At 42.6% G+C, this 15,436-nt stretch overlaps 1 protein-coding gene across 1 annotated transcript; it reads left to right on the plus strand.

Annotated features, from left to right (window-relative positions):
• The first annotated feature begins 556 nt into the window (after positions 1–556).
• On the plus strand, positions 557–3,533 carry LOC132400316 (nuclear receptor subfamily 0 group B member 2-like). Its single transcript, XM_059981277.1, has 2 exons — positions 557–1,147; positions 3,278–3,533. The coding sequence occupies exons 1-2, from the start codon at positions 580–582 to the stop codon at positions 3,523–3,525; spliced, it is 816 nt and encodes a 271-aa protein (XP_059837260.1). The 5' UTR covers positions 557–579; the 3' UTR covers positions 3,526–3,533.
• The last annotated feature ends 11,903 nt before the right edge of the window (positions 3,534–15,436 follow it).

The following is a 15,436-nucleotide window of genomic DNA, read 5'->3' on the forward strand; positions in this document are numbered from 1 at the left end:
GCTATGTTGAAGGTGAAATACTTCCCATTCGGGAAACCACCAATGCAACTGAACATAACTTCACCTGGTGGCTGCTATGATTTCAGCATTACACCATAGTTTAAATCTTAACATTCAAAATTTGGCACAAAGTTGACTGAAGTAGTTCCAAAGAAAATGGAATCATGCTTAACAGGTTTTTTTTCAGCCTGCTTAGTTTCAAGGACAGCTTGAAATTAGTGCAACTCCCATGATTGTAAAACATTACATCACTTTAGGAGGCAGCAGGAGGAGGTCATCAGTACCAAGGTACGGATGTCTCCTTCATTGCGGTTATACATGGTGAGTAACATTATATCCGCTATTAATGCTGTAGAGATAAAACTCTCACCATTCCTTCCATTCAGAGAAATCAGGTAACCATCAACATAAAAAAAGCAATTTGAATGAATCAGCCACGCCTGGCTTGCCTTTAAATGGTAGTTGAGGGCAACTAAAGTTCAAGGTACTCTTACAACAGGGGTTATGTTAAGCCTATAAAAGCAGGGTTCAGTGACTGTGAAACCAGATAAGGCAGGGAAGGATTTCAGGCAGTTAAAAATGGCTTGTGTATCCCAATCAGTGAGTCTTGATAAATGTTTTTGTGGACAGGGCTCACACAGCAGCATTCTTTACAGTATTCTCAACAAAGATTATCCAAAGGAATCAAGCTGCTGTCGCTGTCAGCATCACCACCACCCCTCAGCCCCTGGGTGCTCCTGCGAGTTCAGAAAAAAAGTTGTTTTAAAAACACCAGAAGCCACTTGCAGACTGGCCTCAGAGGTGCTGCTCAAAACGCTGACTTTCATTAAAAACTTACCATCTTTTTGCCAGCTGCCTGAGGAAGATCAGGTCCTGCTGGTGCAGAATTGCTGGGCCCCCCTCTTTGTCCTAGGCTTAGCTCAGGAGCGAGTAGACTTTGAGGTGGTTGAAGCTGTGGCTCCCAGCTTGCTGAGACGGATTCTTCTAAATCAGAAAGCAATGGATGGTCTGGATCAGGAGGCGGACCTGAACACCCCAACTCTAGCAGAAGTTCAAAGAGTTAAGTTATTTCTTGTGAAGTTCTGGAGCATGGATATTAGCACCAAAGAGTATGCATATCTCAAAGGCATCACTCTTTTCAATCCAGGTGAGAGAAAGCAATTCAAGAAGTTTCACCACTAAGGAAAAATAATAATTACAAAGTAGAAAAATCCGTAGTTTCCTCATGCTGATTTTCAATGTTCTCAGAAATTGCTTCTCTTTGGGAAGAATTGCACTGAGTTTAGTAATCTTATGTTGACTTATTAATGTTCCTTTTATGCTTTAGTTCACAGATCTATACGTTCAGGGCTGCATACAATTATCATGTTAATCTTTTCTAATTAAACTCTCATCTGAGAAAATTTATTTTTTAAAATCAATTTAATAATTTGTGCTGAATGATTCATAGTATTTCTTCTGTGCTTTTGTATATGAGCTCTGTCTCCACGTAACTAATCTCAACACTCTGTCAAGCCTCAGGTTCTTGTAACATGGGGAGTCATTCAGAAAGATGTACTCCTGAAGCAAGATATACTTATTACTCCATTCTTCCTGCATGAAGGTATGGAGAAAAGTATCTTATCAGTCTTCAAATGTACTGTACATCGTTCTGAGTTAGACTTTTGGAAGAGCTAGGGTGAAGTGAAGGGCTTAAAGTCCTCATTGCTGAAAATGGGGTTTAAACTCAGGCAACCAATCAGGAAAAATTATATTATACAAACATAGAACAAGAACTTGGCATATACCAGATAAAGTATTAGCACAATGGACATAATATTCTCTCTCTCTCTCTCTCTCTCTCTCTCTCTCTCTCTCTCTCTCTCTCTCTCTCCCCCCCCTCTCTCCCCCTCTCTCCCTCTCTCTCCCCTCTCTCTCTCTCTCTCCCCCCTCTCTCTCTCTCCCTCTCCCCTCCTCTCTCTCTTGCTCTGTGTTGCAATATATAAGATTCTAAGAATCAAGGAGGCTAATTAAATTTTGGCATGTAGCCTTAACAGCCAAAGCCAGAGGAAGCTGTTTAAAACCATGTAATTCTCACATTAAACTGAATGTTGACTTCCAGGTTCAGTTATGCCACCAAGATTTAGGCAAAGTTCTCAACCCTTCGTGGTGTTCAGAAAAGTAGAAAAATGTCTACTTCCTTTTATTAGAATATAAGACTGATTTAAATACATTAGAGAATAGAACTATAAAAGCTATTAAAGAAACCTGGTATCCACTAATTTCAATGGAGGTAATTCTGAATTACTTGCTTTTTACAACACAGTTGGCTCAAGCCAGCTTTCAGAAGAGCAATCCCATTGGATCCAATCCTGCTCTCCTTACCGATCCGTAAATCCACTACTTCACTCTTGCTATCAGGTCCATCAACGTCCCCTAACTCATGTATTAAATGCTAATTAATGGTAACCATCTTTGAGCTGTGGGAGAGAGGAAAAAAAACCTAGACCACTCAGCAGAAAGAATCTAACAAAGAATGTACAAAATCCCCACGATTGGTATCCAAGGTTGGAATCAAATCCAATTTCCTAGAAGTATCAAAGAGTGGAAATTTCACAAAAATAGCAAATTTCAAACTATCATTTCCAAAGCAAGGGGAGTGATATTTGGACTAAAGAAAGGTGCATTTAAGATTAATGTTAAAGATGGTCTTATAATCAAGAAGACATTTTCGCATTTTTGCTGTGTATTTTTTACATACTAATGTATGCATTATTCTCACATTGAAAAGGTAGACAATTCAACACCACATTCTAGGGGAGAAGCAATATAAAAGATGTCTGAATTTTTAACTTTCTCACCTGTTACCAATGCTGATGTGTTTTGTCGAGATTGGGTTCTCAATGCATGACAAAATCGGTGAATAAGTTTGACCTTTATGCCAAATTTTCAGACGCGATCAGACATGATTTGTGTTTATGATGGCTCATATGATGAATTTCTGAACTTTTGTCAGGTTATTAAACATAAAAGAGATAAAGGAAGAAAAATTAGCTAGTTGTATTTTTGAAAGTCCTGCTGAAGGGTCTCGGCCCGAAATGTTGACTGTACTCTTTTCCATAGATGCTGCCCGCCAAATATCTCCAGCATTTTGTGCGTTTGCTTGGATTTCCAGGATCTGCAGATTTTCTCTTGTTTGTAGTTTCATTTTTCAGTAGTCTTTGGAACATAAAACAGAGTATTTTTGAATGTGTGTCAGATGTCTTATTAATTTGAGCTCAATCCCTCTCTATTACAGATGTTTCTAGTTTAAAAACACCTCATTATATCCTGGCCTTACAGCAAGAAGCCCAGCACACGTTGAACGAATTCATTGGCATGACGCACAATGGAGATCAGATGAGGTTTGCCCAGATGCTCTTGACTCTCTCCACTCTCAGAACGGTCAGCACTACTTCTGTCACAGAACTATTTTTCAGACCAGTCCTGGGTAAAGTGAATATGAATGAGCTGCTCATGGAAATGCTCTGTGCAAAGCTGTATTAAGTGGCAAAATGCAATCCTTTACACTTGAATCTTCTTCATATTTTTTGTAACTTGTTATAGTTGTGTATGTAGCAACTTTTGTGCAATATGTACAGTAGCTAACATTGTGTGTACATAGAGATATATTATTGACAAATGCTTATTTATGCTTTTGTTTGGTTTGGTTTATTAAAATAAAACTGGATTAATTTTTGTCTATTACATTGCTTTCATCACGTTTCTTTACATCCAAAGCCTGTGATGCACCATCAATAACTCTGAGACGTGGGTTAAGGTAGGCTTTTATTGGTTGGAAGAAAGCACAAGCAGCAAGTGACCATCACACAACATCCTGGAGACTGAGGAAGGGTCTGTGGCTCCAATCGCCTTTATACCAGGGTCTGTGGGAGGAGCCACAGGAGCAGTCAACAATTTTGCCCTGCTGTTGGTTGCTGAACATGAATGCAACTGAGCACTGGTCGGTCAGCAAGGTGAACTTTTTGCCGGCGAGATAGTGCCTCCAGTGCCTAATAGCTTCCACTATGGCCTGGGCTTCTTTCTCCACCACGGAGTGCCGAATTTCAGGGCCTTGAAGGGTACGAGAAAAGAATGCTACTGGCCTGCCTGCCTGATTGAGGGTAGCAGCCAGCGCGAAATCCGAGGCGTCACTCTCTACTTGGAAGGGAATGGTCTCGTCCACCGCATGCATCGTTGCTTTGGCAATGTCCTCTTTAATGCGGCTCAAGGCCACGCGGGCCTCGGCAGAGAGGGGGAATGTGGTAGACTTGACCAGGGGACGGGCCTTGTCTGCATAATGGGGGACCCATTGGGCATAATAGGAAAAGAAGCCCAGACACCATCTGAGGGCTCTGAGGGTGGTGGGAAGAGGGAGTTCTAACAGGGGGTGCATACGGTCAGGATCAGGGCCAATGACCCCGTTCTCCATGACATACCCAAGGATAGTGAGTTGGGTTGTTCCAAACACAAACTTGTCCCTGTTATAAAGGAAGGTTTAGGGCTTTGGCCACTTGGAAAAATCATTGGAGGTTGGTGTTGTGATCCGGCCAGTTGTGACCACAGATGGTGATGTTATCCAGGTAGGGAAATGTGGCCTTCTGTTGGCACTGGTCCACCATCAGGTCCATTTCCCTCTGCCTGAAGACAGAGACACAATTTGAGGTGATAGAGCCTGCCGCCCGCCTCGAAGGCGGTGTAGGGGCAGTCCTCCGGGTGGATGGGGAGCTGATGGTAAGCGGATTTCAGATCCATTGTCGAATACACCTTGTACTGAGCTATCTGGTTGACCATATCCACGATGTGGGGTAGGGGGTACGCACCAAGCTGCGTGAACCTATAAGCTGCGAGTCCGCAGCGTTGCACCGTGTCCGGGTGAATAAAACTCTCAGTGCTGCCCGTGTCAAACAGGCAGCTAGTCCTGTGTCCCTCCACCAGGATGTTCATCATTGACCTTGCAAGCTGGTGTGGGGCGCTTTGGTCGAGGGTTACGGAGGCCAGAGTTGAACCACCGTCTTGGTGCCCGGTAAACTCTTTACGATTTATGTCAACGATTTTGATGAGGGCATTGAAAACTATATCAGCAAGTTTGCTGACGATATTAAACTGGGTGGCAGTGTGACATGCGAAGAGGACGTTAGGAGAATACAGGGAGACTTGGATAGGCTGGGTGAGTGGGCAGATACTTGGCAGATGTCATTCAATGTGAATAAATGTGAAGTTATCCACTTTGGAAGCAGGAACAAGAGGGCAGAGTATTGTCTGAATGGTGTAGAGTTAGGTAAGGGAGAAATGCAAAGAGACCTAGGAGTCCTAGTTCATCAGTCAATGAAGGTGAATGAGCAAGTGCAACAGGCAATGAAGAGGGCAAATGGAATGTTGGCCTTTATTACAAGGGGAATTGAGTACAAGAGCAAGGATGTCATTTTGCATTTGTACAGGGCCCTGGTGAGACCACACCTGGAATATTGTGTACAGTTTTGGTCTCCAGGTTTAAGGAAGGACATTCTGGCAATTGAGGAAGTGCAGCGTAGATTCACTAGGTTGATTCCTGGGATGGCAGGGCTGTCTTACGCAGAGAGATTGGAGAGATTGGGCTTGTACACACTGGAATTGAGGAGATTGAGAGGGGATCTGATTGAAACGTTTAAGATAATTAAAGGATTTGATAGGATTGAGGCAGGAAATATGTTCCAGATGTTGGGAGAGTCCAGTACCAGAGGGCATGGATTGAGAATAAGAGGACAGTTATTTAAAACAGAGTTGAGGAAAAACTTCTCCTAGAGAGTTGTGGAGGTGTGGAATGCACTGCCTCGGAAGACGGTGGAGGCCAATTCTCTGGATGCTTTCAAGAAGGAGCGAGATAGATATCTGATGGATAGGGGAATCAAGGGATATGGGGACAAGGCAGGGACTGGGTATTGATAGTGAATGATCAGCCATGATCTCAGAATGGCAGTGCAGACTCGAGGGGCCGAATGGTCTACTTCTGCACCTATTGTCTATTGTCTATTCTATTGTCTATAAACACCAGTGGGTCGGAGGTGGGGCAAGGTGGCGCCGACAAAGATGGCCCCCCCCATGTCTCGCACGAGGCAGGCAGGCAAGATGGCGACCCCCATGCCTCGCACGCGGCGCTGCACGACCCCGCTCATGGTTCAGACTTACAGGCCTTGGCGAAATGGCCCTTCTTTCCGCAGCTGGAGCAGGTCGCTTCTCGGGCTGGGCAGCGTTTTCGGGGGTGCTTTTCGAGTCCGCAGAAGTAACACTGCGCAGACTTGCGACTGGCAGCAGCTGTGGTCGGTTTCAGGGAGTTCGTGGACTCGCGACTGGCAGCAGCTGTGTGGATTCGCTCGTGGGTGGTGGGGTCTGCAGCATCCACAGAACCAGCGGGGGATCGCGTGGCTGGACTGCGTCAGTGTTGTGCAGAACAGCCTCCAGCGTGTCGGCTGTCTCGATCGCCGAGCGTAAGGTAAGATTGGCATTTTCCAGCAGCTGCTGGCGCACGTACACTGACCTGATCTCCGTAATGAAGACGTCCCGTACCTGGAGCTTTGCAAGCTGTTCCGCCGTCAGTCCCTTGCAGTCGCAGGCCCGCACGAGTGACTGTAGGGCTCGAAGAAACTCCCTGCTCGACTCGCCGGTTCGCTACTGCCACGTCACTAAGCAATGTCTTGCGTAGAGGGTGTTCACCGGCCGCAGGTACTGTCTTTTGAGTGTATCCAGTGTCACTTGGTAGGTCGGCAGGTCCCTGATAAGGGAGTAAACTTTCGGACTGACCCTCAAAAGGAGAATTCTGTGCATAATAGTGGACTCAGTCACACGAACCTCCTCCAAGTATGATTGGAAGCATGCAAGCCAGAGTTCAAAGGTAAGAGCTGCTTCTGAGTCTTGAGGATCAATGTCCAATTTTTCCAGACGTAAAATGCTTTCCATGTTTTAAAACTTCCAGCCAATAAAATTGATGCACCATCAATAACTCTGAGACGTGGGTTAAGGTAGGCTTTTATTGGCTGGAAGAAAGCACAAGCAGCAAGTGACCATCACACAACATCCTGGAGACTGAGGAAGGGTCTGTGTCTCCAATCGTCTTTATACCGGGGTCTGTGGGAGGAGCCACAGGAGCAGTCAGCTGGGGGGGGGGGGGCGTGTCCAGACAGGTAATGTAGTTCACCACAGCCTGTATATAGATAAACAAATAAACTACTGTAATAAACAAGTGTGGGAAAGGAACTGCCATTGGAGTCAAACATTATTTATAAAAAAATCAGCATAGCAATTGATAAAGTTCTCTTTCAATTACTGAACATGCAGAACAAATGTTGATCAGATTCACTTGTTTCAATTAATACAACTTACCTTCACAAAATGATGTAAACAGTAAGCTATATCTTCTTACATCAGTGGGCTCATTATCTGAATTAAACATTTTACCCTCTAAATGTGCATTCTCATTTATGACTTCTTGACTCAAACTCAACTTTTTATAGGATTCTGTGTAGGTTTAATAACTTCCTACTTCACAAGGTATTTATCCTCTGCTAAGAATACAGTAGGAATTACATATTATGAACTATGAAAGATACATTCAGTGGCCACCTTACTAAGTACATCTATATACCTGTTTGTTAATACAAATATCTAATCACCCAGTCATGAGACAGCAACTCAATGATAAAGGTATGCAGACATGGTGAAGAGGTTCAATTTTTGTTCAGAACAAACATCAGAATGGGGAATAAATATGACGTAAGTGGACTTTGATCATGGTGTCAGATGGGGTGGTTTGTATCTCAGAAACTGCTGATCTCCTGGGATTTTCATGCACAAGAGTTTACAGTGAATGGTGCGAATATCAAAAAAAAAAATCAGTGAGTGGCAGTTCTGTGGGTGAAAATGCCTTGTTAATGAGAGAAGTCAGAGAAGAATGACCTCAAGCTGTCAGGAAGGCCACAGTAACTCAACTAACCACACATTATAACAGTCATGTGCAGAAGAGCATCTCTGAATGCACAACGTGTTGAGTTTTTAAGTGATGGGCTACAGCAGCAGACCATGAACATTCACTCGGTAGCCACTTTATTCAGTACTCCCTAGAGTGTAGATGCCTAGAAATTAGGCAGTAAGATGTTACGTTTATGTGCAATGTATGAACCAATTTTTACAAAACTTGGAGATTTAAAGAGTGAATCACAAAGTCAGAAACTCAAGTTTAAGTGTCTAAATGTGAAAAGGACTTTGGACAGTGAAGTCCAACTACACACAAGCCACATTTGATCAGACCTTTCTGGATTTTCCTTTGGAATGGACTGGCCTCCATGGTCAATTAGAGTGGTCACAGGAAGCAGGTCTTCACAGCATTTTATAAATATTTTTGTGTGTTCATCTGACTCCTGGCCAGGGTCAGGAATCCAACTCAGGTAGGTTTGCTTTTCAACTTATATTATTCACCAGCTTTACTCTGGAGTTCTTCAACCATCCCAACAAAGGTACAAACCACCCTCCCATCCAACCCCAAATTCATGATCTTCCCATTCGATTATCAAGTTATTTACCAATCACCTGACATTTCTTCTAACTCACTCACTGATGGCCGAATAATATGATATCCCTATCTAAAGATCATCTGACAAATCCAGTCTACAGACCTTCCTACATGACCGTCTTATTGATTTCATGATATCTCCCTTCAAAGACAGGCTGTTCACACGTCCAACCCTTCCTTCTGATCTTCTCAAATAGCCTCTTCTCACTCACCAGTGGTTGTCAGCAGCCGACTCTCATTCATTCAGTCTTCTCCCCTTCAGCAGCATTCCCTGACTAATTTGAAGTGACCTTGCTACAGGATCCGATGTGCTTCCAAATTCCATCTTGTCCAGGGATTCTTGCAATGGCATAGCATTTGCTTTGATGTCCTGAAATTTCATATTTTCAATGACGTTATTGCTTTTTCTGCTGAACTGCTTGTTGTTGAGTACTGCAAATATTCCCACTGCTCAGTCAAAATCCAGGTCTGGCTCACTTAATGGATTTTATTTTCTTGCTGTAGTCCCTACAGCTGACACTTCAGGAACAAACATGATTCACTTAGTATCTCTTCATGACTGTAACGAACTACTTGCTTTACTTGCTGTCTTGCATCTCTTGCCTGCAGACACTTGATAGTCAACATTCAAAGCAACACCTTCCAAAAAAAATCTTATTTTGTGTCCTAAAAACTGGACATTCTTCTGATATTACTAATTTGGACTGCAGTCTTCTGTCTGAGGTGATCATCATTCCATACACTGTCATGCAATTTCACAACAGCCCTTGGGACTATTAACATAACAGCCGATTTTTACATGTATTGACTCAGCTTTGCCACAATCTCCACCTGGAAGGTCTTGGACTCTGTTGCTTAACTCCCCATTTAGCATAATTCACCTTCCTCTGCGTTTGCTAGGCTATCATAATAATACATTGACAATGAAGGTTGCATTTCATCAGCTTTACCTTGATCAACTCATTTGCCCTTGTGGACAGAGCCATCTATCTTTAACACGCTTTCATTACATGTTATACTTTGTACTGCAAGGTAAGAGTACTGTATTCCATTGTGCTTTTAATTCTGCCTTGAAGATGGTGAAAAGATTTTGGGAGTTCAGGTATATAACCATATAACATTCACACACAGAAACAGGCCATCTCGGCCCTCCTAGTCCGTGCCGAACTCTTAATCTCACCTAGTCCCACCTACCCGCACTCAGCCCATAACCCTCCACTCCTTTCCTGTCCATATACCTCTCCAATTTTACCTTAAATGACACAACTGAACTGGCCTCTACTACTTCTACAGGAAGCTCATTCCACACAGCTATCACTCTCTGAGTAAAGAAATACCCCCTCGTGTTTCCCTTAAACTTTTGCCCCCTAACTCTCAAATCATGTCCTCTCATTTGAATCTCCCCTACTCTCAATGGAAACAGCCTATTCACGTCAACTCTATCTATCCCTCTCAAAATACCTCGATCAAATCCCCCCTCAACCTTCTACGCTCCAATGAATAGAGACCTAACTTGTTCAACCTTTCTCTGTAACTTAAGTGCTGAAACCCAGGTAACATCCTAGTAAATCGTCTCTGCACTCTCTCTAATTTATTGATATTTTCCTATAATTCAGTGACCAGAACTGCACACGATATTCTAAATTTGGCCTTACCAATGCCTTGTACAATTTTAACATTACATCCCAACTTCTGTACTCAATGCTCTGATTTATAAAGGCCAGCGTTCCAAAAGCCTTCTTCACCACCCTATCTACATGAGATTCCACCTTCAGGGAACTATGCACTGTTATTCCTAGATCTCTCTGTTCCACTGCATTCCTCAATGCCCTACCATTTACCCTGTATGTTCTATTTGGATTATTCCTGCCAAAATGTAGAACCTCACACTTCTCAGCATTAAACTCCATCTGCCAACGTTCAGCCCATTCTTCTAACCGGCATAAATCTCTCTGCAAGCTTTGAAAACCCACCTCATTATCCACAACACTTCCTACCTTAGTATCATTGGCATACTTACTAATCCAATTTACCACCCCATCATCCAGATCATTTATGTATATTACAAACAACATTTTGCCCAAAACAGATCCCTGAGGCACCCCGCTGGTCACCGGCCTCCATCCCGATAAACAATTATCCACCACTACTCTCTGGCATCTCCCATCTAGCCACTGTTGAATCCATTTTATTACTCCAGCATTAATACCTAATGACTGAACCTTCTTAACTCACCTTCCATGTGGAACTTTGTCAAAGGTAGTGAGGTACTCATTGCAAGAAACCTCACCTCTGTACTTGTAGCCACAGCGTTTATGCAGTTGATGTCGCTGAAGAGTCTAAGAAATGATGGTGCAAAGCTCAGTGATGTTAATACCATGATGGTGCAAAGCTCAGTGATGTTAATACCATGATGGTGCAAAGCTCAGTGATGTTAATACCATGATGGTGCAAAGCTCAGTGATGTTAATACCATGATGGGGCAAAGCTCAGTGATGTTAATACCATGATGGTGTAAAACTCAGTGATGTTAATACCATGATGGTGCAAAGCTCAGTGATGTTAATACCATGATGGTGCAAAGCTCAGTGATGTTAATACCATGATGGTGCAAAACTCAGTGATGTTAATACCATGATGGTGTAAAGCTCAGTGATGTTAATACCATGATGGTGCAAAGCTCAGTGATGTTAATACCATGATGGTGCAAAGCTCAGTGATGTTAATACCATGATGGTGCAAAGCTCAGTGATGTTAATACCATGATGGTGCAAAGCTCAGTGATGTTAATTTCAAGGGCAGATTGTACTGCTCTCCTTGTGTGCGAAGCAGGATGTACACAATTCAGCTGTAAGCCAAACTCCATTCAACTGAACGTGAGAGTCAGGATTTAGCGTCCAAGCTCCCGGTGCTTTATTGTGCAGCTCTCACATATACAACTGAATAGGAATAAACCTGAGTGTGAAACTAGAAGCACCATTAACACTTTATACAGCAAACTTACGATGATTAAGTTTCACATTCAAAAGTAACTCAGAATATATGAAGCTAGACTTACATGTAAAATATCCATAAATTATACACATGAGTAAACAAAGTTTTAAAAATGCGAGAAGATTAATATCATGCATGTGTTCCTTAAATTTCCAAAGCTGGTCAAAAATTACAGGTATACTGAAAATCAGGAATAAACTTTTACATGATATTAATACAACATATTGTTTAGTGTTCTCCTTTATGAACAAAAACAATGATTTCGATGGCATGGACGAATGAAAGATGGCACGGGATTGTGTACGTGTACATTTTCTACTGTTAATGTCCCTTTTTTTTCATTTTCAAAGAGGATGGGTTCTGTCAGTGCCCTTGAATTGCTGTTGCCCTCAAATTTCAGTTCTTTATGATAATGGTTCTCACCCTTGGGGTGCACTGACCATCCGTTTTTCAATATCCCAAGGCTGCAGCCTAGAAGACAAACGTACCTTCGGGTTCTGAGGCTTTGAGGCCCTGTGGATGAGCAGATTTTATGCTGGTGACACTGACTGAAGTGTTGCAGGAGAAAACAGAATATTGGGAACAGCGGATCAGCTGTCGGTGGTCTCTGTACTCGGTGAACTGCTCTTGCTTTCTCTTACTCTTGTTGGTGAGAGAGAGTTTGCTGCTGATTCTCAAGTTAGAGAACTCTAACAGCATAATCAGTGAGTTGTTTTGTTTTTATCTCCCCCTCACTGAGCAACACCTCTCTGCCCCTTTATTAGGGAGAGAGGAGAACGAGCCTATGGCATGTTGAATTGTCAGGTGAACAATTAGTTGTTCTGTACTGTGTATCATGGTCTCTCTTGGTGTCTTTGCTATTGCTTGCTTGGTGGGCCATGGGTGCTAATGCTTTTTGCTGAAATATGTGGGGGAGGGTTGATGCTTTCCTGCTGCTTGTGTAATGGGGGGGGGGAGGAATTCCAACATTTTACTATCACCCATTCTTTGGGGTATTCTTCTGCTTTTGTGGATGTCTGCGAAGAGCTAAAATTTCAGGTTGTATATTGCATACATTCTCAAATATTAAATGGAACTATTGAAACTATTGATGTGCTTTAGTTAAATTGAAAACTCTACTAAAACAAAAAATGGCTGACTTCCTGTTGTGGTACGGTCCAACTGAATTTCAAAATTAAAGTAAGCAGGGCTATCAGTTAACAAATAAAACCTTAATGTAGATGATAACAACACACACAAAATGCTGGTGGAACACAGCAGGCCAGGCAGCATCTATAAAGAGAAGCACTGTCTATAGATGGGGAGCAGCGAGAGAGGGTTTCACTGCTGTGTTCCACCAGCATTTTGTGTGTGTTGTTTGAATTTCCAGCATCTGCAGATTTCCTTGTGTTTCCTCTTTAAGTTCACTACTGCGAAGCCTCTGTCAGTGATGCCTGCACTGAAGAAGTTTAAATTTTCTCTTTGACGGGGGTTCAGTGAAACCCTCTCTCGCTGTTCCCCATCTATAGACAGTGCTTCTCCTTCTCGATGCTGCCTGGCCTGCTGTGTTCCACCAGCATTTTGTGTGTGTTGTTTGAATTTCCAGCATCTGCAGATTTCCTTGTAGATGATAACACTCATTTTTTGGAGTAGGGGATTATTTGTCCCTTATAAGCCCCTAGCCAGAACGTCGACTAAATCTTGTTGTAGTTAGGCATAGGCTACTCCATTTGCTGAAGTGACAAATGGAACTGAACTTTTATCAGTTGTCAACAAACATCCCCTTATCTGACTATATATGTTGGAAAGAAGGTTATTGATGAAGATATTGTAGGTATTTGATCCTAGGACATTATTCTGAGGAAATGGAATGACTTTTAGAAGACTATGATAATTGAACTTCAAAAATCACAACCAACTCCCTTTGAGGTATGATTCAATTGCCCAATTTCCCCAGCTTTTTGTGGATCTCTGTTTTTAAAAGTATCTGCATTGTGGATTTCAGTTGAGTTTCCTGTTAGAGATCTCAAAATCAAGCTTAATATCACTGGTATAATTAGTAATTTTGGGGTAGCAGTGCCTTACAATATATATTAATTAAAAACTATAAATGTGTATATATATAAAATTAAGTTAAATAAAAATGAATCAGAATCAGGTTTAATGTCACCGGCAAATGCCATGAAATCTGTTGTTTAGTGGCAGCAGTACATTGCAAAGCATAAATTAAAACAACTAAGTATATATATACATACACAAACACACACACACACACACACACACACACACACATATATTAAGTAATTCATGCAAAAAGAGAAGAAAAATATAGTGAGTTAGTAGTTAGTGTTCATTCATTCATTGTCCATTCAAAAATCTGATGGTGGAGGGGAAGAAGCAGTTTCTGAAATGTTGAGTGTATGTCCTCAGGCTCCTGTATCTTCTCCTTGATGATATTAATGTGAAGAGGGCATGTCCTAGGTGATGGGGGTCCTTACTGACCGACGCTGTCTTTTTGAGGCATCATCTTTCGGAGATGTCCTGGATGCTGGGGAGGCGAGTGCCCACGATGGAACTGGCGGAGCTTACAACTCTCTGCAGTTTTATCTGATCCGGTGCAGTGGCCGCTCCATGCCAGACGGTGATACAACCAGTCACAATGTTCCCCGTAGGACATTTGTAGAAATTTGCAAGTGCCTTCGGTGACATACCAATTTCCCCCAAACTCCAAATGAAATATAGCCGTTGTCATGCCTTCTTTGTAATTGCATCAATATGTTAAGCCCAGGATAGAACCTCAGAAATGTTGACACCCAGAAACTTGAAACTGCTCACTATGGCAAGCACTGAAATTGCACCCCTGACCCCCATCTTTTAGATAACTTTACCATAATATCAACTCAAAAATACAAGTCAAGCTCTTTAATCTTTTAATTAACAAATTATGGCATTACATGAAAATAATAACTGCACCTTCCTTGCTTTCACTGATGCAAATTGGTCTATGATGTGATCAAAGTCAGTTTTTTTCAGTTTCTTCTCTTTCTACACTCAGCAGAGCAAGATCACAGAGTCAGCCTTGATCCATGGAGGCTCTCAAACACGAAAGTATTAGCTTTAACTTTCTGAATGATCTCTCACAGCTGGCAATGGAAACTGCGATGGTTAGCATTATCTGAATAGCAATGGGAAGACTGGGGAAAATGCTCTCATCTCCATACTGAACAATAAGTACAAGAAGCTCTTCAGGTCTTGATGTTTTTCATGTTGACCCACCTTGATAGCAACATTCTGCAATCCAAAATTTCTTCATATAGCTGCTGTCCAATTGCTGTACAATTCGCCCAAATGTTCGCACTTCTTCTTTAGGTCATTACTGTCGGCGCTATAACACAGTCCCTCAACATTGAGAAGGAACCCAACTTGAAATCAGTGTCGTGCAAACGAGCGAACCTTTCATCCATTTCTCTGTGAAGATGGTCGAGTGTTCCCTTCATGACTCTTTCCATTTCTTCCTTAGCTGTTCGCGAATTCTCATCAGCCATTCATTTCTTTCAGCTCTGATGTCTTTCAACTTCAGTATTCCATTCTTGACAGAGACCAACTCCTTCTTTGAGTGACTCACGGGCCAAAACTTCTCTTTCATCATAAAAACGATCTCGGAGGGTGATGAACCATCAATAACTCTCGGAGACGTGAGGCGAGATATAGGCTTTTATTCGCTGGAAGAGAGCAGTCAGCAGCAAGAGATCACCATACGGCATCCTGGAGACTGAGGGAGAAGCAGTGCCTCCAATCGCCTTTATACTGGGGTCTGTGGGAGGAGCCACAGGAGCAGTCAGCGGGGGGGGGGGGGGGGTGGGGGGCGTGTCCAGACAGGTATATGTAGTTCACCACAGA

The sequence above is a fragment of the Hypanus sabinus genome, chromosome 10 (assembly GCF_030144855.1).
Source record: "Hypanus sabinus isolate sHypSab1 chromosome 10, sHypSab1.hap1, whole genome shotgun sequence".
NCBI classification, from domain to species: Eukaryota; Metazoa; Chordata; class Chondrichthyes; order Myliobatiformes; family Dasyatidae; genus Hypanus; species Hypanus sabinus.

Bases quoted from the DNA above. Each gene is read 5' to 3' on its own strand.
- LOC132400316 (XM_059981277.1), top strand. From the start codon at position 580: ATGGCTTGTGTATCCCAATCAGTGAGTCTTGATAAATGTTTTTGTGGA. The intron at 1,148-3,277 runs GTGAGAGAAAGC...TCTCTATTACAG, and splicing joins CATCACTCTTTTCAATCCAG to ATGTTTCTAGTTTAAAAACA.